Source organism: Rattus rattus, chromosome 3 (assembly GCF_011064425.1).
Source record: "Rattus rattus isolate New Zealand chromosome 3, Rrattus_CSIRO_v1, whole genome shotgun sequence".
NCBI lineage: Eukaryota > Metazoa > Chordata > Mammalia > Rodentia > Muridae > Rattus > Rattus rattus.
In genome coordinates this window covers 25,990,845-26,015,735 of record NC_046156.1, presented here as the reverse complement: position 1 = coordinate 26,015,735, position 24,891 = coordinate 25,990,845, and the positions used below count along the sequence as shown (strand labels likewise).

General features: G+C 43.5%; 1 protein-coding gene across 4 annotated transcripts in view; it reads right to left on the bottom strand.

Annotated features, from left to right (window-relative positions):
* Positions 1 to 24,891, bottom strand: part of Npnt (nephronectin) — a 71,433-nt gene that overhangs the window by 16,266 nt on the left and 30,276 nt on the right. For 3 of the 4 annotated variants that reach the window (XM_032897299.1, XM_032897300.1, XM_032897301.1), the window contains 6 exons: positions 21,743 to 21,835; positions 12,639 to 12,758; positions 10,826 to 10,945; positions 9,469 to 9,603; positions 9,093 to 9,215; positions 6,972 to 7,358 (listed from right to left, as the gene is read on the bottom strand). In XM_032897299.1, the coding sequence (XP_032753190.1) occupies positions 6,972 to 7,358; positions 9,093 to 9,215; positions 9,469 to 9,603; positions 10,826 to 10,945; positions 12,639 to 12,758; positions 21,743 to 21,835 (978 nt within the window). Of the gene's footprint in view, positions 1 to 6,971; positions 7,359 to 9,092; positions 9,216 to 9,468; positions 9,604 to 10,825; positions 10,946 to 12,638; positions 12,759 to 17,091; positions 17,185 to 21,742; positions 21,836 to 24,891 lie in introns of all 4 variants that reach the window. The other variant, XM_032897302.1, reaches the window with a different exon arrangement.

Below are 24,891 nucleotides of genomic sequence, written 5' to 3'. Positions count from 1 at the left end.
TAACTCTAGAAGCAAATGTGCACAGAGCTTTAAAAACTTCTGATCTCATCGTTCACTAAGAACTCAATTTGTACTTTCTGAAAAAAGCCATTTTTTTTAACCAGTCACCACAGGATCCTATTAAAATACAAATCAAAAAATCTTGAAAACTCTCAGAATCCACAGCACCAGACCCTGACCTGTGAGCAATGGCAACTCGCTTCTCTAAAGAACTGGCAGATTTCATCTTGGAGAGACATTAGCGTCGTTCTGGGGTCTCTGCAGGTCTGGCAATCTGAGGACCTTCTCACCCCTCTGCCGAAACAATCATTTACACAATGAACAGACAGATGAGAAGAGAGACTAAAATAGGTCCATGGCTAAAAATGCTAGGATCTACAGACTATAATATCTGTAGAAGAAAAAAATAATAGAAAAAAAAACAAGACAAAATGAAAACCCCAAAGACAGCATGGCACAGCACAGCAGTCAGAAGGAAGCGATTTTCTACTTTCCATTTGCTACTTGGGTGTTCAACCCGTTTGTCTGTTCTACAACAGCACCAGCAACAACAATGGTTCACGGACATGGCCACTTATGAGAGAATTCGGCAGAGGTTAATTACATTATATTCTATAATTTTGAGTCTATAACAACTTTCCCTGTGTTTTATAATGGATGGTATATGCCTACTTTGCAATTATTGTATTTTGAACATCCTACAGCTGGCTAATTCTGTTTAGGCAAGACGAGGTGGGAAGGGGTTGCCACTGGGGCTTAGAGAGCCCTGCCACACAGTCTGGCCTGCAAATGTACCAACAGCATACCTGTAAGTGTGGGAGAAATGCAGTCTGAGGTCCTATCGTAGCCCCATTGAATTAGCGTCTTCATTTCACTAAGACTCGCATATAATCTGTACATACACTGAAGACCCGAGACAGTGTGCATGAGTGTATAGTCTCCAGAGAAGCCTTAAGTAAGTATCTTAGTTTATTCCAGTTCAACTTGAATGCTGAAAACACTTTTTTGGGGGAAAAATATGTCCGCTGGCCCAAGTGATACTATATTCCTTTTAGTAATCTGAGTCTTTTGGCTGAAATTGGCCAGTTATGTCGCATTCTATTCTAAAGACATCTTTGAGGAGTTTGAGGTTAATAAAACCCATAATAGATTTTGGAAAACTAGAGATGTTTCAAATGAAACTGGCACGATTAGGAACCAGAATCCCCTGGGGTACTTTCTTAAAAACTACAACCCCATTCCTCATGCTTCCTTGGGGAGAGTGGGAGTATATTACCACTACCCTCTCCTAAAGAGTCATTGTTACCGTAAATCACGGTTGTCCTTAATGATGACAATGGAGAGCTTAAAAATCACTGCATGGGGGTAACAAGAAGGCAATGAAAATCACTCAAAGCACCAGAAATATCATATATCCATGGTTATTACGTTGGAATGTCTTTCTTCCAGACCATCATATACATATGGAGCCATGCATTTTATATCCAATTCGGGTAAAATGGTATATATTTACTTTTTTTAGTTAGCATATCTAAAACATGGATCCTTTTCCAAGTAACTTTTAAAATGCATGTGTCTTTCTTTCATTTGCTTTGCTATTGCATCAGGATGCATTCTCCTGCAACTTCTTCTGCTAAGACCTTTATCATCTTTGTTCTTGCACAGCTCTACCTCTGTGGACAGAAGGGTCTTGCTTTTGTGTTTAGTCCCAGTTTCCTAGTGATCCCCTGAGTTCAGAGAGGCACACTACCATTCAAATCTGTTTTTCTGCTCTTGTCTGCTCGGTACATGACTCTCTCCACCCTCGTTAGTCTCGGCGTGGCCTTCAACGCAAGCTGCTTAGTCAGGACTCTTGGTTACTGTGGTGAGTGCTCTAAAGCCTGCCTAGTTCAGCCAAGACAGGAGCAGACAACTGGTTGCAGAGAATTCTAATCCAAGGAGTTGAATAATCCCATAGTTAAATCTATCTGAAGATGTTAACGCCCTATAAGGAGGCTTCTCCTAGAGACTTACAGTGATATTAGCTCATTACAGTTTTGAGGAACCTGACAGCTAACACACTTAGTTAGTGTAGCTAAACGTGGTGTTTCTTAATGCATTTGACCTCGGAACTTGCACAGCATTTCAGGTAGCTAATGGCCCATGAAATACACTTAGAGAAACACTGCTTGTCCCAGTGATGGAAGAACAACGTCATGCTTTGTCAGGGACATTAGTGCAGTTCAAACCAGCCTATTAGCTAGTTTGCGATTAGGTCTGGAAACACATCTGCTTAGCTTTCTAGTTCTATTAACAAGAAATCTTTAGGATCCCTTAGGTTTTCGACCCTCAGCCTGTGGGTCGCAACCCCTTTACCAACCACATCAGCCAAAAATATTAGCATTAGGATTCTTAACAGTGGCAAAACTAGGGTTGGGGTCATCACAACCTAAGGAACTGTATCAAAGGGTCATAGCATTAGGAAGGTTGAGAACCACTGCCCTAGCCTATTCTTATTCTGAAACAGGTGCTTAATATTTCATATCCTACATGAAAGTTGACTTTTTAATACAGTTCTTCTCCCCACCATGGTTAAAGTAAATTAGTACAGTAAGAGGTCATTGTTCATACACTTCTTACTTGAATTCCGTCTGACCTTAAACCCACTCGGTGGCAAAAGAAGGCCTGGCTTTCACCTGTGGAGGCAGTACACAGAGCATTTGAGCAACGCTGCAAACCTGTAAAATACCAGAGAGATGAAGCAAAACCAGGCTTCCTGCTTCAGTGTATTGTAAAAAGAGTCCTGGAGGGAATCCACTCCAAGGGCCTCAGCCTGCCTTCGTATTCTTTTTCTGCAATTTATACTGAGTCTCAGCATCAGGCTGAAGATTTAAAAGCACACTGGATGTAGAATTTTCTAGAGCATGTTTATTGCCAGTGGCTATGCTGCCCTAGTTGAGGTAAAAGTAAATCTGTGATCTGAAATAACAGGTCATTTGGAAGGCAGAACCAAGAAGTAGAATACAGCTGCAATAAGATAGATGCACAGAACACATGAAACTCAAGACGGATGACCAAAATGTGAATGCTTCACTCCTTCTTTAAAAGGAGAACAAGAATACCCTTAGCAGGGAATAAGGAGGCAAAGTTTAGAACAAAGGCAGAAGGAACGCCCATTCAGAGCCTGCCCCACATGTGGCCCACACATATACAGCCACCAAACTAGATAAGATGGATGAAGCAAAGAAGTGCAAGCTGACAGGCACCGGATGTATCTCTCCTGAGAGACACAGCCAGAATACAGCAAATACATGGCGAATGCCAGCAGCAAACCACTGAACTGAAAGCGGGACCCCCGTTGAAGGAATCAGAGAAAGAACTGGAAGAGCTTGAAGGGCTCGAGACCCCATATGAACAACAATGCCAACCAACCAGAGCTTCCAGGGACTAAGCCACTACCCAAAGACTATACATGGACTGACCCTGGGCTCCAACCTCATAGGTAGCAGAGAATAGCCTAGTAAGAGCACCAGTGGAAGGGGGAGCCCTTGGCCCTGCCAAGACTGGACCCCCAGTGAACATGATTGTTGGGGGAGGGTGGTAATGGGGGGAGGATGGGGAGGGGAACACCCATATAGAAGGGGAGGGGGAGGGGTTAGGGGGATGTTGGCCCGGAAACCAGGAAAGGGAATAACAATGGAAATGTAAATAAGAAATACTCAAGTTAATAAAGATAAAAAAAAAAAAGAAACAAAGTTCAAACTACTTAGAAAGAGGTGATTCGTTTTCTGAAGTATGTCTTGAAGGACTTGGGAAGTAAATCTTAAAAGCCTAGTGCCATTACCTCTGAGTCTACAAAAATATTATTATTTCATAAATTTAGGTTAGATATAAGGATGTCTCAGCTATGAGCTGGGCTATGAGAAGGAACACTGGAGATAACGGGGGTGACTGGAGCATCCCCATAAAGCTGAGATATAAGAATAAGACTCTTGGATACCTAAGTAACGTTACTTTAGTACTGTTTCTAGGCCCCTAACTAAAATTCCCAGAGACTCCAGCGATTATCACAAGAACCACTTATTTGAAGTTTAAAACAAATGTTTGTAATCCTGTATCCTTTTCCCCTGTAGCGATAGCAAAGGAACAAATGTTGGTGTTGACGGACTCTTTGCACACCCATGTTGTTTCATAAGCCTTTTTTCCATTCAAAATAATTATGACTTTTTAAGCAGACAAACTTTATATGATAAAATTATAAAGTAAATTTCCTTTTAACAAACTTGGAGAGCTAGGAAACAGACACATGCTTTGAGATAACTGTTCGAAATGGATAACATCTAAATGATGTTAACACAAAAACTTTCCTGTTAACATCAATACATTTTACCATGGACAGAACCCTTCATTGTGTAACATACAACACCAGCACCTGATTATGTTTCTAAAACTCTGGAAAGTACTTCATTTCATAAATTATCTAGATTATGGATATATGATAGATTTTGGATCTATAAACCGGGAGAAAGAAGACTTGGTCTAGAGGGCACAAGTTTGTGGCCAAGAAACAGTGATGTCTTACAGTGATAGTCTTCTTTTTAAATTAAAAAAAAATTAGTTGAGCTAAAAATGTGCTAACATTTCTTTTTTATTTTCACAGTGAATAGATAATTTGTTTCTTTTTTCTGAATAAAAAGCTTGGTTGCTTTTTCACATTTTAAGAATATATGTAATAACCACAAGAAACCAAGTTAAGGCGTCTCCAGAATCCTCTCCCGTGCATGAACCAAACTGAAGAGATTGCTGGAGATGAAGGGGGAGTGAACTTGTTCCTGCAAGGCCCTGTGTGGTATGTGACAGCCTTGGCACAGGACCAAGGTGCTCTCCCAGGGCATGTCCTTAGGATCCACCATCGCAGCCAGTGCTCTGGACACTCACTGGAGCTAAGCCCCTCCCCCACACCCCTGAGTCTTACACCATTGGGTCCTACGGGTGAACTTCAGAACTATTTTTAATTCCTGTATGTGTATCTCTATGTGGAGACTAAGAGCATTCAGAAGAACTCTTTAAAAAGAAAAACTACTAAAAAGAATAACCAGAAAGACACCCTCTCTATTAGTGTGCGTATTTATGTTGCCAACTTTTCATGGCCAATAAAGTGAGCAAAATAAAGCACATATCATACTTGACTGAGACATGAGTAAAACCACATTATGAGTAAAACAATGATCGCTAAGAAATAGGGAAGTTCAAAGGGAGGAGAGAGAGAACACAGAGAGAAAAATCATAAAATCAATTTTAAAAAGAGATATGCACTTATGAAATGTGTATTTTGAGAGCTACCATCTAGTTCTCCTAAAACTTACGAAGATTTCTTAAAACATGTATGACCACAATAGAACGAATTTCAATCTCCCTTTAAGTGGACAACAGCCAAAATCAACAACAACAAAAAACCCAGATAATCTTAAGTAGGCAAAAACAGCTTACGTCCTGTCTTGTGAAGAATAACAACTGTCACAGGGAACTGGGGAGATGGTTCAGTCAGTACAGTGCTCAAGTTGAACCTGGAAATCAGGTTAAAAGTACAGGGGTAGGCCTGGTGATGTACACGTGTAACCACCACACTGGAGAGTCAGACAAGATAGACTCATGTACGCTGATAGCCAGCCAGCCTAGCCTACTGGTCAATTCCAGACCAATGAGAGACACTGTCTCAAAAGACAAAAGTGGTTGACTGAACTTAAGAAATAACACTCAAAGTTGTCCCATGGTTTCCATGTGCACACACACTCAAGTGGATGTATACCTGCACACACATGTATACACACACACACACACACACACACACACACACACACACACACACGAAACAATTATAAGCATTCTATTTATGTCAAAAAATATATACAGGGTCGTTTAATTTAATAAAATTTCCCCATCACGGGGAAAAAGCAAAGAGCAAATTGGTAATGAGGAAAGAAAGGTAAAGGGGGAGGTACACCTTACGACATGGTAAGCTAATCATAAGTGAATGGAAACATGGCAAGGGACACAAACAGACACAGAGTAGATGGTAGGAATATGCCGATCTTAGTCTGGGATGAGAGAGCAATCTTTTCTTTCACACTTGCTGGCCCCCATTGAGGGTTCTACCCTCTGCTCAGTACCTGTGAAGGGCAAGGAGTCTTAAATGTGACCCATCTCCATGCTACACCAGCTAACAGCCAGTATGAGGGGAGACGCTCGGCCCCATCCCCTTGATGTAACCCTCCAGTTGGCAGTCTATACTGCTTCCTGCTCCAGTGCCCTCTTTGTTCTGCCTCCTTTAGCCTCTCCTCCCTCGTTCCCTGTCCAGTTTCACTCAGGAAACCATAAAAGTCTCATATCACAAACCTGACCCCTGCATGCCACTCCTTTAACAGTCTACAGAAATCCCGTTCACTGACATAGTACCCCAACCTTTGCAAGCCCAATATCTAACACAGCCTATCACCCCCCAAAAGATGCTCAAACAATTTTCCCCGAATGGACGGACAGTTAGGTTAAAAGTTAAACACCATTAGACGTAGTAAGTTTCCCACAGTTGAACATTGAGAATCCCCCACGTTGGAGCGATCTGTGCTCGATACCTGATGTTTGTAAGAGTCCTTCCTGTCTACACACAGTCCTTCCGACTTGCCCGGTCATACTAACTCTTCACATGGCTTTCTACCACCACACGCCAGTCACCATGAATGAGCCTCAAACACCTAACTCTTTTTAATAGTTGGTTTTACTAAAAAAGATTGCCTAGGGTTGAAGGTCATCCTAAAGGGTCTACGAAAAAGACACCACCAACTGCAGTTCCAGTTCCGGGAAATCCAAAGCCCTCTGACCTATTCGAGCTCCTAACATGGGCAGGGTGCACATTACACATGTGTAGGCAAACACTCATTCACATAAAACACACTGAATAGAGCTTTCAAAAGGAAATGATGTATGCGGCTTACTGAACACATCTCCTCTGGGTTTCTGGGGATCCGTCTGTATCCTGTTGTCGACGGTGACTACTTGTGTAGCAGGTGCCACAGTGGTGGGGCTGGTGGCTGGCCTTTCTGGGATTGGTGGTAGTGGGGTTGTTCTGAGCTCTGTTGGGAGGGGTGGCGGGGGTGGTGGAGTAGGCTGTGGTGTTGGGTTTGGTGTAGGTCTTGTTGTTGGCTTGGAGGTGGGCCTGTTGGTAATGACAGGAGGAGGAATATACGGTGTCTTCAGGGGCCACCTAGTACTTCCAGCATCGGGAATCCTATTAGCATATCCTCCATCACCCTTTAAGATTGAACCATTTCTCTCTGGCATATGAATCGGACCTGAAGGTTCAATCATGACTTTCGGGATATCTGAAAAAAAAAATCCAAAAATGTAAATTAGTATGTAAACACGTCTCTAAGAGCTGCGACGGGAAAGTGTGATGAAAACACAGGCACAGAGATACCTCATGGTAATTGAGTCCTATTTTCCATAGTCTTGTCTATGAGAAGTCACACTACTTTCTGAATAACAAATGTGTGTGTGTGTGTGTGTGTGTGTGTGTGTGTGTGTGTGTGTGTGTGTGGGTGGGTGGGTGTGGTGTGTGTGTGTGTGGGTGTGGTGTGGTGTGTGTGTGTGTGGGTGTGTGTGTGTGGTGTGTGTGTGTGTGTGTGTGGTGTGTGTGTGGTGTATGTGTGTGTGTGTGTGTGTGTGTGTGTGTGGTGTGTGTGTGTGTGTGTGTGTGTGTGTGTGTGGTGTGTGTGTGTGTGTGTGTGTGTGTGTGTGTGTGTGTGTGTGTGTGTGTGGTGTGTGTGTGTGTGTGTGTGTGTGTGTGTGTGTGTGTGTGTGTGTGTGTGTGTGTGTGTGTGTGTGTGTGTGTGTGTGGTGTGTGTGTGTGTGTGTGGTGTGTGTGTGTGGTGTGTGTGTGTGTGTGTGTATGGTGTGTGTGTGTGTGTGGTGTGTGTGGTGTGTGTGTGGTGTGTGTGTGTGTGTGTGTGTGGGATACATGCAAAAAATTGGTGTTTCTACAATGAATATGTATTATTTGACACACAAAAATGTTTCAATATTTATAAAGCAGTAGCAACAGAAATCAGTAGTTTTCCAAGTTATGGAAAGAGATCACACTTTTGAGAGAAGTGAGTCTGTGCTGTGTCCTCTCCTGCCTGTGTGTTAGGTAACAGTGCTCAGAGATCTGTGAGCGAGGGAGAGGCTTTCCTCACCTACACTTTAGATGTATTAACTTACGCAAAAAAAAAAAAATCAGTCTTATAGTTGGCTTTTCATCACTGATTTAAATTTGCTTTCTAAAATGACACTTTTCCGAAGTTAAAAAAAAATTATCTGCGGAATATGTCCCATTGATAATCTTTACCAAAGAGAATCAATATTTAATCTGCCTGGAATGACAGCCTCCAGAGTAGGAATGACTTCACCACACTCCAAACCCTTCAATCCACAGGATTTCATGCCCCGTGATTTTTCAGTAAATATTTTACTCAGGAAATTTTTAAAAATTATCTAGTGTTACATGAAACGTGTGGCAAATTATGGCGTTCGGTTTGTCGAACTTTCATCTTCAAGGGCATGCGCTCTTCATGTTTGTCTGGTAACCCACTACTCCAAAGATAACTTAGGAAAATTTAAAAGCAAAGCAGTTTTAAATGTAGAGAAAATAAACATTGGGATTACTTTCAGTAGTAGAGTTAAGAGGCACCAAAGCAAAAGAGAAACACATAGAATATGTCCAGTTATCACAATACAACGCTAACAACGGTTATTTACTTCAGATTCAACACACTTTAATTCCCAGGGAGGGCTCCATATCCCCCCACCACCACTACCACCAAAGGAAGCAACTCCTAGACTTTACTCGGGAAATTCTAAAGATTTTATAACCAGACTGCATTAGAGTCTTTTTAAAGAAGTTTTTCAAAGTTACCCAATAACTGATTTTACTGTTTATAGAAGACCAGGCTAATACTAGTTAGGTATGAAACACTGTGCCTTCAATAACCAATTGTGTCCCTCATCTTCCTTGGTGATGGCCTTTATGCTACCCCGTATTTCCTGAGGAAATGCTAGTGGGAGGGGGCATTACTCACACACACAGTTCAGTCCGTCCCCCTCATATCCATCTTTACATTGGCACTTGTAGGAGCCATGTATGTTGTAGCATCGAGCATAGTTGCTGCACTGGTGTTGTCCAAGGGAGCACTCGTCAATGTCTGCGACAGGGGCGGAAGAACAAGCAGAGGGTCACAACGGTGGCACGAAACACACAGCATTACAGAGGTCCCCAGAAAACGGCGGTGAACGGACAAGTACCGGTGGCTCCAGAATGACTGGTGGGTTAAGGTGACATTGTTCCTTCAATGCCTCTCCCGTCCCCTGTCCCTGACAGTCCAGCTATGACCACAGCTGACGACGTCTCAATGCTACGGGAAGAAAGAGTACACAGGGCTGGGACAGTTTCATTACCGTGACATTGATATTTGCCTCCAATGTACATGAGGTCGAAACCAGTGTGACACTTGCAGATGTAGCTCCCAAACGTGTTGACGCACTGCCTAAACCGGGGGCAGGAGACTCTTCCAGTCGCACACTCGTCGATATCTAAAACACAAGTCAATCGCATCTTAGGAAGAGCAAAGATGGGCGCTCATCAAAACTGGGATCCCCGCTACTCCTGCAACACATTCCACATCCGAACGTCCCCCAAACAAAAAATTCCACACCTCCAGCTTTCACCTCATCCTCCTCAGCTGAACTCGTCTGTTCTCACAGCCAACAGCAGTAGATGTAACGCCGTCTACTCAGTTGCTTGAACTGGAAGCATGCGTGCTAAGCCTCTTGCCAACAACTCCTAAACCTGTTATTTCTACCTCTGAAAGATTGCTGGAATCCATCTAGCATTGTCCACCGTCCCATTCCTACTCAGTATCCCCCAACTCAGACTCAAACAAGTCTTCGAACTGGGCTGCCCATCTTATCTCCTCCAGTCACTTCACCTCTCCACAGGCTCTTTAAATTTATTTTAAATTTCCTTTGTATGACTGCTTTGACTGCATGTAGACGTGTGCACCATGTGCATGCCTTGTGCTTAAGGAGGCCAGAGACAGTTGGATCCCCCTAGAACTGGAGTTGCAGATGGCTATGAGCTGCTTTGTCAGTGCTGGGAATCCTGGAAGCCCATGCTCTTAGCCAGCTACCTCTCCCGTCCCTTGGCACGTTCTTTCTATAGCTAATAGCCCCAGTCTAACTTTAGGAATTCCCTAAGGATGATTTTCTTAGACAGGCCTTTTAGTTTTCTTTCTCTTCCTACCTTCTGCTAGCACTTAGCTAGGCCAGCCATTTTATTGAGTATTATTTATTTTCCGTCTTCCCCACTAGGAGGTCAACTTCTTACGGACCAAAACCTCATGTGCTTTGCCCACTGCTATGCAGCCAGCCCTTAGCAGAGTCTTGAATAAAGCAACGACTTAACAAATGGGTCTTAATGTGAACAGCTCCATGCAGGAGACTCCGGCGAGCTCTTCTGAACTCGGAACACATGATCTCATTCACCACTGTAATGGTTTTGTGTGCTATTATTTACATTGCAAGGAAAGGGGGACCCAAGCTCCAAGAGGAGTAGTGCTTTTCCTAAGTTTACAGAGCTAGTCTGCAGCTCAGCCAGGCGTAGAAAGTCCAAACTCTGCCACGATCTAAGCTGCCTTCTTAATGCTCTAGGGGAACACTAAGTATGCCCTGTGGTACAACACATGTAATGGCATAGCCTTGGTGATCTGCTCAGCCCCACAGCGTCTCCTGACAGATGCTTCCTGAGTGCACTCACCCACACAGGTCCTCCCATCAAGAGCTAGCTGCAGGCCAGGGGAAGGACACTGGCATCGGATTTGGCCTTTGATCACATCACAGCCATACTGACAGTTTGCCATGGAACACGAGAGGGCACCTAGGAAGAGAGCGAATGAGCCGCTGCCTCCAAGAGGTAGAAGGCATCTGTGAGTCCTGCACTTTGCTCACGTGTCCAGCTATAGGTGACGAGGGGGTCAGTTAACCAGTCTTCTAAGAAGGGCAAAGCAGGAGAGAAAGACGCTCTTGGACCGAGGGATGATTGAAAAGTAAGCCCGCCCCATCATCACCCGGAGCAACCCTTTGATGCTTTAGAAGGACTGGCAGGTAGAGATAAAGCTCTCTCTGACACATATTGTTCAGGTCAAGCTGAGGTCTTTCTCCAGATTACTTGAGTCGAGGGCTCTTCCTAACCAGAATATGGAATTAACTGTCTCGGCTCCATATTCAAATCCTCTATAGGACAAAAGAAGATTCCCTATCGAGCCCCACAGTGTTAGGGGACTCTGGAACCACGGTCAAATGCCACTAAAATATAGTTTCATGAACCAAAAGTCCCAGTGATATGTCTGTATAGCACTGAATAAGATTAGGGACTGTTGTTTTCTATATCAAATTGAACTAAATCAGGCCACTACTTGCTGATTAGCATAGAAATGTAAATTTTCAGCCTACAGAGAAGTTCGGGGTAGGGACCATCTTAGAAATACACATTCCAATGCTAACAGAGACCGTCACACAATCCTCCCTGATAAAGACACATATGAAATGGATGCCTTCAGGCCCGGGGATGTAGCTCAGTTGGTAGATGCTCGCCCAGCCCGCATGACGTCTCCAACTCCAGCAACTCATCAAACCAACTGTGGCAGTGCATGCCAATGATCTGCACTCAGGAGGCAGCGGGCTGAACACACACGGACACACAAATACACACACATGCACACATACACACATGCACACACACATATACACACACACACACACATGCACACATACACACACACACGCACACACATACACATGCACACACACATGCACACACACATACACACACATACACACATACACACACATATACACACACGCACACACAAATACACACACATACACACACACACGCACACACACACATACACACACATACACACATACACACACACACACACACACATACACGCACACACACACATACACACACATACACACAGGCACACACACACACACACACAACATATACACACACACACGCACACACAAACACACATACACATGCACACACACAAATGCACACACACACACACACACACACACTATGTTCAAGGCTGGGATATGTGAGACCATACTTATAAAAAAATCATTTTTTCCTAATGTTATATTCATTTCCACTTAAAACAGTTTTTTTTGGATAGTTCTCAAATCATCCTATAAAAATGAACTGAGAAATATTTATGAACAGACTGGATGAATTCTCTGTAAGCAATGCCCCCAGCGATAGTTAAAATTCTTTGACCTGGAGTGGGGAAGCCCGATGAGAAAAACATTAGAAGATGTGATTCCTGCTCTAGATACGATTTATAACCCCACTTAATGTTGGCCTGCACAATAAGAGGAATGTCATGTATATCAATGTGCACCTCTGGCTTTGATCCTTAGTTCCTCAGGCATGCACACAAACACATTCACGCATCCTGTTGGGTGGAGATGAAGAAGCAGCTTCCCTAAAGGCAGACTACGGAAGCACGTCAGAAATCAAGCCTAGAGCGCTTGGAAAGGAGTTAAGATTCTTGACATACTTGAGCAGGACCCATCCGGCATCAGCATGTATCCGTTGAGACAGTAGCACTTGTAGCTGCCGAAGGTGTTCATGCACCTGTACTTGCAGGGCCGCGGCTTCAGGCCACACTCGTTTAAATCTGCGAACAGCGAGGGGTTAAAAGCACACACATCACGACCTCGGCACTGATGGAAAACGTTCCAAACGCTCCTCAATGGGGAAGATGAAGGCGAAGAGTGGGTCAAGACAGTGAAATTATCACTTCTGTGACAGATAAAGTCCATTGTGTCACCTGAACTCGAATATTACGTTGGGAGCAACCAGATGTAGCTTGGGACCAATGGGTCTCTGAACCTTAGGGACAGTTGGGAGCATTCTCCTCGCAGACCTGCAATTCTAATTATAGACCTGTCTGTAATTCCTACAGAAAACAGCACACTCAGCCCCTGGCTAGAGCTGCTCTGTTGTCTGGGCAACTGCTACTAAGCTCACAGTATCTATGCTCTGCCATTAGAACCACTCCTGCTAATGGGACTCCTGCTAACGCTACTAAAAAGGAAACTACATGACACGTTCCACTTCACAGAGAATGTGCAAAATGTTAAAACATCAGAATGATCTGACCTGTTCAAAGGGCAGCTATGTTTCCAAAAAACCTGCATGGATCAGACTGACTGCTAGTGTGGTTTTGTTTCTTTTCTTGTTCAACTTGAGAGGTGCTACACAGACTTTGGATGGGAGAAAATTCAGCTCCGTGTTTGCTAATCCATTCAAGTCGCAAAACAAGCTTTTCAAAGCTTTTCAACGTGTTTTTGTTCGTGTGGCAGTTAAGCGGAGCATGTGGGGACACTAAGGGACAAAACGTCATTATGTATTTTATGTTTGCTGGCTTCAGTATCAATGGGAAATTAATGAGTCCCACAATATAGAAGTTTTCCAGCCCAATTTGTACACTGCCTCAAGTTAACATAAAATTCAGTGACATAAAACCATGAAATAGTAATGCCCACCATGTAGACCTCATTAAGGAGAAATGCGACCACATGTGTGATCACTGTGTCTGGGAACAGCAGCCTATGTGTATGATTAGCATAAATTAATTATCAATGTATCCATATCACCGGAAAGAAATACAGATAATATACCTAGTTACAAAGCTGTTTCCTAATCGAATGGAAGTTAAGTCTGATCTACTCCTTTACCTGAGGTCTGAGATATTTCACTGAAACCTGCAGTTAGACTGTGTGCTAAAGTCACCGAATAAATAGTTCACCTCAAAATATTTTTCACACTTACTGACTCTCCAACTTGGTCTTTTTTCTGCCCTTTCTCCAGTGTAAGCACATTGGCAGCGGGGCAAATTCTAGAAAGGTTAGATAAACACGGCAAAGACCTTAGCCATTTCCTGTGCTTTCTGCAGTTTTTTATCTCATTGTCTCTTGCCTGGTCCAAGGCTTTCAAAGCAGAACCACATTTTAAGTGTTTTTAAAAAAAATAAGAATCCCCCTTCACAGAGGGTACTGTGAAGATTTCTATATCAAAAACATTGACTTCTGGGTCTGCTGAAGGCTGCAGGGATGAGCGTGGCAGCCCGAGGTGAAATTCTCCTGCCTGTTCATCCTCTTCTGCCTTGTCTTAGAAAGGATATTAATCATTTGCATCAGGCAAATCTTTCTTAGTTCCTAAAAGTTTTCTTAGCATCCTTAACATCAATCCTGTTGAGTAATACAGGCCTTTATGGCTCCCTGGAGACAACTTAAAAAGCTGAGTATGAGAGAGAATCTCTTTCTTTCTGTGCTCAAAAGCCACAAAATAGAGTAAGATATGACTCTGTATTTCAAGGGAAGGCTATTGATGGCTTTTTAGAGTGTCAATTAAGAGTCCCTAGTTTATTTTTAGAGAGCAACAGAAACTTCTGGGGGTTCCTTACTGGAACCAACAGCTGTTTATAACCAGGGCAAGCAAACAAGCCAGGAGGATTGGAAGCCTGTGGGAGTCTCTCTGACACCCACCCCAGCTAAAAGCTGAAGCCAACTGGAGGCAGCACAACCTGGTCTAGTGCTGGTCAGTGAGGCCCTTCCCATGCCTTTGGGATTCTATCCTGTTTGCCAGAGGTCTAAAAGGTCTTTAATCCATATTTATCTCTTCCTTCCCATGGGAAAAGTGCTGTGTGGTTAGGAATCATGAAACTGGAAGGATATGAAAACTAATTGTGTGATGGATGCCGACAGGTAGCTCTCCAGAATTGAGGGCTCTGGTGTGGTAGGAGTGAGGAAGGACTCAGTTTTCTTTAAGGGTCTGGTCACTGAGAGTTTGACAATGGACTTGGTTTTTCTTCCTCCTCTTCCTCCTCTTTCCCTTCCTTTCCCCCTCTCTCTTTGAGGGTGGGTCACAAAGGTTGGAGGACTGGGAAGTGAGTGTGATCAGGGTTCATGAAGCAAAATTCCCAAATAATCAATAAAAAATATTATGTAAAAAAAAAGAACAAACTTTCTTTTGTCATAGTTTTAAAAATTCTGAAAATTTGCTCTATGAAAAAATATGGAAAAAGGAGGAAAACAGAAAGTATCCAATGGGTAAACATGAGGAGATATTGGTTCTATTAGCTGATATTAAAAGCTATGTAATAACTCAGGCATGTGGCAACAACTTGAGAAATTGCTCCAGCAGCTGTTAAAGGACTGCATGGCATTCCCTTGACAGGTGGGTGGTGTAATGTCCCTGATGACTGCCCAGCCCCATCTCTAACATGCAGTCCCCCTCAGCAGAACCACTACAGACATAGCAAAACAGGGGTCCAGCCTGTGAGGAGGGAACATCAAAGCTCCTGGCATCTTGCTGAAGAACCTCTTTGCCCTCCATGTTCTTCAGGGTTTCTAGTCTACAATTATCCCACCTTATTTCTGTGTTGACCCAAAGCCGTACAAAATTGAGTCGATGTGTGATAAATGTGGTACTCACAACTGTATTTTTATCAAATCAACTCTGAAAATTTAAATGACACTTTCAAATTACGGTGGTAAATGTCCTTAGAGCAAGCACGGAAGACTCGCCTTGGTCCTCACTGCCTTATAGAAGATTAAAAGCTGGTAAATGAATCTAGAAAATAAACCTTAGTGTTTCTATTTTAAAGGTTTCTTTAATCTTACCCTGAAAACATAGTATAGATCTATAATAAAATTATAACGAACTCTATCATTCACATGTCTTATACGAAAGGATACAATGTTATCCCTTATATCCAAACACTTTAAATACTACACATGAAATTGGTGAACAACGTTATCATCACAGCTACATTTAAGCAGGCTGGTGGATTCAGGAGCGAGGAGCGGGGAAGGTTGGGGGTGAGAAGGAAACTGGTCTAGAACAGAAATGCAAGCTGCATAGCATCATTATTTGACTTCAGGACAAAAAGAGTCAGAAACTATATTAGCACGCAGACAATGAAAGGTAGCTTGAAAAACCTGGGAGAGAGTCCTCAAACAAGATAGCCTCTCGATTTTTACAGAAAGCCACCTTCCATCTGCTTTAACACATCTGGACTTTTCCCCTTTGATGCTTAAATTGCATGATGTTTCAGAAATCTAACCTTTGAAACTTTATCCCGCTAAAGTAAGGTCACAGGTGAATCGATGTCTAATTATCGACGACCTTAACTCCCTTAATTATGAGCAACTCTGAAGCGAACACCATTGTTCTGGCCTCTTGTACAGAGCAAGTACAAATTTAGCAAGTTGTAGAGACCACATTTTTTTTTTTTTTACCAACTATTTCAGTTATTCGAAGTTAAGCATATGTGTGGGTAAAGATAAAATCTAGAATGAGAAAGTGATCCTACCACCTTACTCCCCTTCAGAATTTTTCATCACAGTGGAGACTCATTCTGGGTGAACGAGTTCATAGCAGCCCCCCAGACAAGCAGGTCAAGACCTTCCTTCCTGTTCCCCTACAACAAACTGGCGATAAGACTGAGATGCTCCCAATAGATTGCCAATGAACAACTAATTAGGATCAGAACTCCACCCTTTGGCCATTACAGTGTGTACACCAAAAGAAAGAGGCCACGGTGTGGTCTGATTTCTCAACAAACCTAAAACCCCATATCCCAGACTGTAAGAGAAGAATTCCTTTTAAAATCTACCTGGGAAAAGTCACCCAGACCTTTGTAGAAGAACTGTTGATTTCTCCTGCCTATGAAAGAAAAAGCTGTCTTGAAATCTGATTTTTGGGGAAAGGTTTCCAAACTCAGAGAGGAGGAGGAAAGTAGCCATTCGTGATACAGGAAGAGGAGAGAAAGCTCCCTGGAAAGCAGGGAGAATCAGCAACAGGTGACCACTCCCAACAGCCTGCTTCACATGCTCAGGCTGAAGGCTGGGTGGCCCTGCACCAGTCTTCATTGCAAGACATCACAAAACCGCAGGAAGCCTTGCAGGTGGGAGCAGTGACCACCTGAGACAACGTACGCTCACCCCTTGAAGGTACGCTTGTAGCTTGATGATCCGGGGGTTGGAAAAGAGGCTGTTCACTGCCTTGGTCAAGAGGAGTTGGGTGGATGGGCTCGTCTTCACGGCAGGGAGAAGGTAATAAGAGTCAGCTTTGAACTGATGTCAGTTTTAGCCCTAAAAATCTTCACAAGTATATATCACACAATTACAAAAGGTTGGTGGAGCTTAACGGGGCTCTGGCTACTTCATGACTCATTTCCAATTGTTCTCTCTCATTATTTTCCTCTCTAAAAGTTTATGATAGTTTCCTTGCCAAAGAAAAATTATAAATTAATAATCCACCATTTTCATACCATTAAAAAACAAACAACAAAAAAGATGGCGTATGACCCTTATCAACAGGAGTTAGACAACAAAACCACATTATACAAATACTGACATAACCAACTAACCCTGCTTAAATATTAAAGTTTAAATGACCGGTTTTAAGACTAATCTTATCTTGTTACATCGCTAATAGTAGTTTAAAATATTCCCAAGCAATGCACGAATGCTCATTTGCATATGGGTTTTACCTAAATCATAACACAACAGACATCATGCTTTTATTCAAGAATAAAAACGAATGCCAGGTTTGGTTCACGTTGAACTAGAGTGCTTTCTGCGTCACAACCCGCTCTGTCTATGGGCCACTTAACCTCCTAAATCAAAGGCACATTTGTTCCTGGGGTTGGAACTTTTAGAAAGCAAGGTTGTTGTTGATAGCACCATAGTTAGGGTGAAAGCGCTTCCAAGTGTGCTCGGCAAGGCAATTGGCCTTCTGCTGTGAGCAGTACACCCGGACTTAATGTCCGCTTCTACATCAGGGTTCTATGCTGTTCTTTCCTTGGGATGAGGAAATAGACACATGGAACAGAAACCAGCCCAAAACTACTTAGTAATCAATGCTTATGAAGTATTTCTTTTGAAATTAATATGAAAGTCCATTTAGAAAAATGTCTTTATATATATATGTATATATATATATGATGACATGATATGTTTACATGCTAAGAATGTCCAGGTGATATAATAATTTACATGCCAAAAGGAATTCTCCAGTGGGCCAACTGTAAAAGGATTATTTATAATAGTATTCTCTCTTGGATGGGGCAGATTTGTTGGGTAGAGATGCTTGAGGAGGAAATGGGCATGAAGAGCATTACTGGAGAATAACAAGGGGAGAGCAAATGAGTAAATAGAATCTTGACAGAATTTGAGTTGGAATTCCACCCACTGTAACAGGCAGTGTATGTCTTATAGAGTATAACGATTTCAAAACCCTAAGTTCATATCTGATGTTAGAGCAACAAGTCCAAAGAAGAGAGAGCTCCCAGATCAGCCTGTGTGTGCAGACTGTGAAACCCAGAGCTCCCAGATCAGCCTGTGTGTGCAGACTATGACACCCAGAGCTCCCAGATCAGCCTGTGTGTGCAGACTGTGAAACCCAGAGCTCCCAGATCAGCCTGTGTGTGCAGACTATCCCAGATCAGCCCAGAGCTCCCAGATCAGCCTGTGTGTGCAGACTATGAAACCCAGAGCTACCAGATCAGCCTGTGTGTGCAGACTGTGAAACCCAGAGCTCCCAGATCAGCCTGTGTGTGCAGACTATGAAGTCCAGAGCTCCCAGATCAGCCTGTGTGTGCAGACTATGAAACCCAGAGCTCCCAGATCAGCCTGTGTGTGCAGACTGTGAAACCCAGAGCTCCCAGATCAGCCTGTGTGTGCAGACTATGAAGTCCAGAGCTCCCAGATCAGCCTGTGTGTGCAGACTATGAAACCCAGAGCTCCCAGATCAGCCTGTGTGTGCAGACTATGAAGTCCAGAGCTCCCAGATCAGCCTGTGTGTGCAGACTGTGAAACCCAGAGCTCCCAGATCAGCCTGTGTGTGCAGACTATGAAACCCAGAGCTCCCAGATCAGCCTGTGTGTGCAGACTATGAAGTCCAGAGCTCCCAGATCAGCCTGGGTGTGCAGAGCTCCCAGATCAGCCTGAGTGTGCAGACTGTGAAACCCAGAGCTCCCAGATCAGCCTGTGTGTGCAGACTATGAAGCCCAGAGCTCCCAGATCAGCCTGTGTGTGCAGACTATGAAACCCAGAGCTCCCAGATCAGCCTGTGTGTGCAGACTATGAAGTCCAGAGCTCCCAGATCAGCCTGTGTGTGCAGACTATGAAACCCAGAGCTCCCAGATCAGCCTGTGTGTGCAGACTGTGAAACCCAGAGCTCCCAGATCAGCCTGTGTGTGCAGACTATGAAGTCCAGAGCTCCCAGATCAGCCTGTGTGTGCAGACTGTGAAACCCAGAGCTCCCAGATCAGCCTGTGTGTGCAGACTATGAAGTCCAGAGCTCCCAGATCAGCCTGTGTGTGCAGACTATGAAACCCAGAGCTCCCAGATCAGCCTGTGTGTGCAGACTGTGAAACCCAGAGCTCCCAGATCAGCCTGTGTGTGCAGACTATGAAACCCAGAGCTCCCAGATCAGCCTGTGTGTGCAGACTATGACACCCAGAGCTCCCAGATCAGCCTGGGTGTGCAGACTGTGAAACCCAGAGCTCCCAGATCAGCCTGTGTGTGCAGACTGTGAAACCCAGAGCTCCCAGATCAGCCTGTGTGTGCAGACTATGAAGTCCAGAGCTCCCAGATCAGCCTGGGTGTGCAGACTATGACACCCAGAGCTCCCAGATCAGCCTGGCTGTGCAGACTATGAAGTCCAGAGCTCCCAGATCAGCCTGTGTGTGCAGACTATGCAGACTATGGCTGGGTGTGCAGACTGTGAAACCCAGAGCTCCCAGATCAGCCTGTGTGTGCAGACTATGACACCTAGAGCTCCCAGATCAGCCTCTGTGTGCAGACTATGACACCCAGAGCTCCCAGATCAGGCTGGGTGTGCAGACTATGACACCCAGAGCTACCAGATCAGGCTGGGTGTGCAGACTATGACACCCAGGCAGTTGAAAGCATAGCTTGCCCTGTCATTCTGGTCACATACAAGCATCTCTTAAGTCCGAGTGTCTGTCATTCAAGAGCTTTTTTTTTTTTTTTTTTAATTCCACCAAGCAGGTTTCCAAGGCTGCTTCTGAAGCGGATGTGACCTGTAGTGAGATTACCTTACCCCAGTGCATAACTAATCACATGCTAATTTCCAGTTATGTGAGATTATTTCAAACTTACTGCTTACTGACACTTCTTTCCTTGAGGAAAAAAACAATCTTTTGATTTCCTGTATCTCTGAGGCATACTTTATGAATATGTGTAGGCCCAGATAAAAGCGTTAATTTATTGCATGGTAAGTCTGCACAATTTGCTCTAGTAAGGTTTATGGGGACTCCAGGCTGAGCTCACACTTACCCAGGTCAGTACTCCCAGCTTGTAAGGGACAGGCTCAGTCTATGGACTCAGACTACATAAGATGTGATACCAGAAATCTCCAAGGGACTCTCTTACATCCCTGTGACTCTTAAGACCAAGAGTCCTGTGTGACTCTGCCATTCAGTTAGTGAGTAGGTAATATGCACTTAGCAAATAAGAGTCCATGCTGACAGTCCTCAGGAACCCAGAAATCAGAGAGGCTGCAAAGTCCTTGCTACCCGAGAATGAACCATGCATGTTGGGATGCACCCTGACTGCTGGTTTTGCAGGGTTGCCAAAGTCACACGCGTTTGAAAAACGTGAGCTTTTTTTTTGTTGTTGTTTGTTTGTTTTTTGTTTTCAAGTAAGCATAACTCTTATCTCTCCAAGTGAAAGTGAACATTAACTTTTCTTTCTTTTTAGCTTTTTAACTCTAACAGTTGGAGTTTGCAGGTACAGTTAATTAAGAAGAGGAGCCTTGTGTGGAAGGCTGTGGAGGAAGAGTGGTGTAATCAAGTGTACAGTGGTAATTTTTCACTGAAAATTAGCCCAGCAAAACGAATACAGACTGTGTAAGTCAGAGCTCAAAGCCAACCCGGCTTTTCTCAGCCGGTTCTGTTTACTCAGGCAGGACACCTAATATCTCTGACCTTTGGTCCCTTCAAGTGAAAAATGCGATCAGTTTTGTTATTACCTATATAATTAAGTATAACAAATGGTATTTCACTTCCTCAAAGGTGTACCAGTTCATCAGAGGAGAAAGAAGAAATTCTAGAATGTAAGACTTTTAAAATTGTATGTATGTATGTATATATACATATATGTATGTATATATAAATATATATGTATATGTATATACATATATTTATGTTTTATTTGTGTGCATGTGTTATGAGTTGGTGGGGGTCCATGTGCCATGGCACATGCATAGATGCCAGGGGACAACTCTGTAAATTAATTCTCTCCTTCCACCTTTATGTGGGTTCTAAGGCTCAAACTCAAGTCACCAGGTTCGCCCAGGAAGAGCTTTTATCTGCCGATCTCTCTCGCAGCCCCAGAATAGAAGAGTTAAGTTACAGATATCACCATTTGCTTCTTCACAAACAAATTCTAATGAGTATCCAAGAATACAAGTAAGGGGACATCCTTTGGGAAAATGTATTTACCTTTTATGCTTAACTCTTTCACGGTTGGGAGTAACAGCTAGGAAAATGGCTGGGGTGGGGGAGAATTTGGAATTCTTTGTGTCAGGGAGAGAGGTGCCAGGGCTTCCACAGGGTCGGCCTACCTTGGTTGCAGGTTTTCCCAGCAAATCCAGGGTGACATCTGCACTTGTTTGGCCCGACGCACTCTCCGTGTTTACACTGTGGTTGGCACACAGCTGTGGAAAGAGGACAGTGTGTGTCAATCCTGGGTCAGCAGTGCAGCCCCCATAAAACACTAAGGACAAGCCCAGTGTGATGATGCGAAACTAACACCCTACAGTGAAGTAGCAAAAGTTATGAAACCACTGTTTCTTTCTGATGCCTACACTACAAACATGGATATAAGAACTTATCGTATATGTATCACTTGGGGATGAAAAATTTTGTCGCCTGAGTATACTGCTTAAATAATAAAGGTAAACACATACCTTTACGAAAATATTCACACACAGTTTCAAAACTTACTCTCCCAAGTACGTGTCAACAAAACATTTAGTCTGAACTTATTAGGTTTCTATGAAATCAATGGAGTCTTCCAGGATGTGACTTGGTAGCAAAGTGCTTTCCTAGTATGTAGGAGACCCTTGGTTGATCAACAATATGGTCAAAACCCAAAAAGACACAAATTTCTTATTAAATAACAATGTATTATTTTATAGGCAATGATAGCCTATGAATAAAGTGGTTAAAAATGAAACAAACAAAAATGAAGTTCTTCATTACTTCTATTCACAGATATTCTCATCATCTTGATCCTTCTTAACCTTGGCGTGGATTACAGTGTATTTGTTTTTTTTTTCCAATTTATATTGGCTCATTATATAATCACTTTTTATATAGTGGCTTCTCGTCAAAATTGAAGGTTCCCTGTTTAACCTTATTCTTCTCTTAACAACCACATTCACTCTCTCAAGAACGCAAGTCTTCTCCCAGCTGACAAGTTTACTCTGTTTGTCTTGTATCAATGGTATTTCATGGGGGATCCTTTGCATACTGGGGGCATCTGACAATGTCTAAAGACATTTTGCAGTTTGCTGGCAGATAGGGCATAGACAACGTCCTATGTTCAGATGTTCTACCCACAAATAAGTTATCTAAATGATACCAGAACATCATGGAGCCACTGATGGGAAAGACTGCTCTAGTATACCCAATATGCTCATGATGTTATTATAATAGATTCTCTAATATGAAAAGTAACAGCGTGATTTCTGACTTCAAGGAGCTAACAATCTATTTAAAGACAAAACTATTCCATGTTCCTTTTAATATTTAAAGTGTGTGTGTGTGTGTGTGTGTGTGTGTGTGTGTGTGTGTGTGTGTGTGTGTGTGTGTGTGTGTGGACTGAAGAATTCAGAAGAGAACATCAGATCCCTTAGAGCTGGAGTTATAGGCTATTGTGAGCTACCTAACATGGGTGTTGTGAACCAAATTTGGGTCCTCTACAATAGTAATCCACACCCTTAAAACACCGAGCCATCACTCCAGTCTCATGGCATGTTCTCAACTCAAGACAATAGTTATTCATGGGCGTAATGGTGAGCAAATACCCAATGTGTAAAGACATCACCACACATGGGCTCGGACAGAAAGCCTCATAAAAACAACTGAGCTAGACAGGGAAGCATGGGAACAGCAAAGAAAGAAGATCAGCCACAGAGAGGAGAAATGCGCAGCTAAAGTCAACCCAAGGTGAGAGAGGTCAGTCGAGAAGTCTGGGTAGCTAACAAGATGAGTGAATGCCCACAGAAGAATTAGAACATGTGGTCCACCTACACAATGGAGTACTACTCAGCTATAGAAAACAATGACATCATAAAATTCATAGGCAAATGGATAGAACTAGAAAATATCATCCTGAGTGAGGTAACCTAATCACAAAAAAAAAAATACACATGGTATGCACTCACTGATAAGTGAATATAAGCCCAAAAGCTCGAATTAACCAAGATATAATCCACAGACCACATGAAGCTCAAGAAGAAGGATGACCGAAGAGTGGATGCTTCAGTCCTCCTTAAAAGAGGGAACAAAAATATTCATCGGAGGGGATATGGAGACAAAATTTGGAGCAGAGACTGAAGGAATGGCCATTCAGAGCCTGCCCCACCTGGGGATCCAGCCCATATATATACAGCCACCAAAACTAGACAATATTGATGAAGTTAAGAAGTGCATGCCTAATAAAGTTGTCTCCTGAGAGGCTCAGTCAAAGCATGACAAATACAGAGGCGAATGCTAGCAGCAAACCATTGAACTGAGAACGGGTCCCTGTTGGAGGAATTAGAGAAAGGATTGAAGGAGCTGAAGGGGCTTGCAACCCCATAAGAACAATACCAACAACCAGAGCTCCCAGGGACTAAACCACTCCCAAAGACTACACATGGACAGACCCATGTCTCCAGCTGCATATGTAGCAGAAGATGGCCTTGTTGGGCACCAATGGGAGGAGAGGCTCTTGGTTCTGCCAAGGCTGGACCCCAGTGTAAGGGACTGTCAGGGCAGGGAGGCGGAAAGAGGGGTGTTTGGGGAGGGGGAACACCCTGATAGAAGAAGGGGAGGGAGATGGGATAGGGGGCTTATGGCCGGGAAACCGGGAAAGGGAATAATATTTGAAATGTAAATAAAAATACCCAATAGAAAATTTTATAAAGGAAGAAATATCAAGAAGAAGGAGGAGGAGGAGGAAGAGGAGGAAGAAGAGGAGGAAGAGGAGGAGGAGGAGCAACCCATCATGCTTGGAATGAGATGACAGCATTCCTAAGCTACCAGCCCAAAGAGTGATGCTTTATCTGCAGGAAATGGAACGTTTCTGACTATCAGGATGGGGAGAATTACTGTATAAATATTAATGCTGTGAGGGGTGGTGAAGCATTCAGAGGTAAAGGGAGCAATCAGGTCCGAGAAGTTCAAGTTCGAGCAGGACTTAGGCAACCATAATTTGTGTTCGTGACAGGAAGAGATGAACTTTGGTAACCAGCGAGAGCAAAGCAGATTGGCCCTGAGCTAGGGCAACACCATCAGCCATGCCTCTGCCTTCTGAAGCTTGGGCACCACTTCCTTCCCTGCAGCCCATGCTGTGCTCCACTCTGTGATGTGCTTCTGGTTTCCTCAGACAATTCTCAAACACTCCCTTTGACACTCCTGCAACCGACCTACACCATAGATTTGTTTTGGACATTCCCTGGCTGAGCTCTCCCTGGTATTTTGCAGGGCATACTCGCCCTGCCTC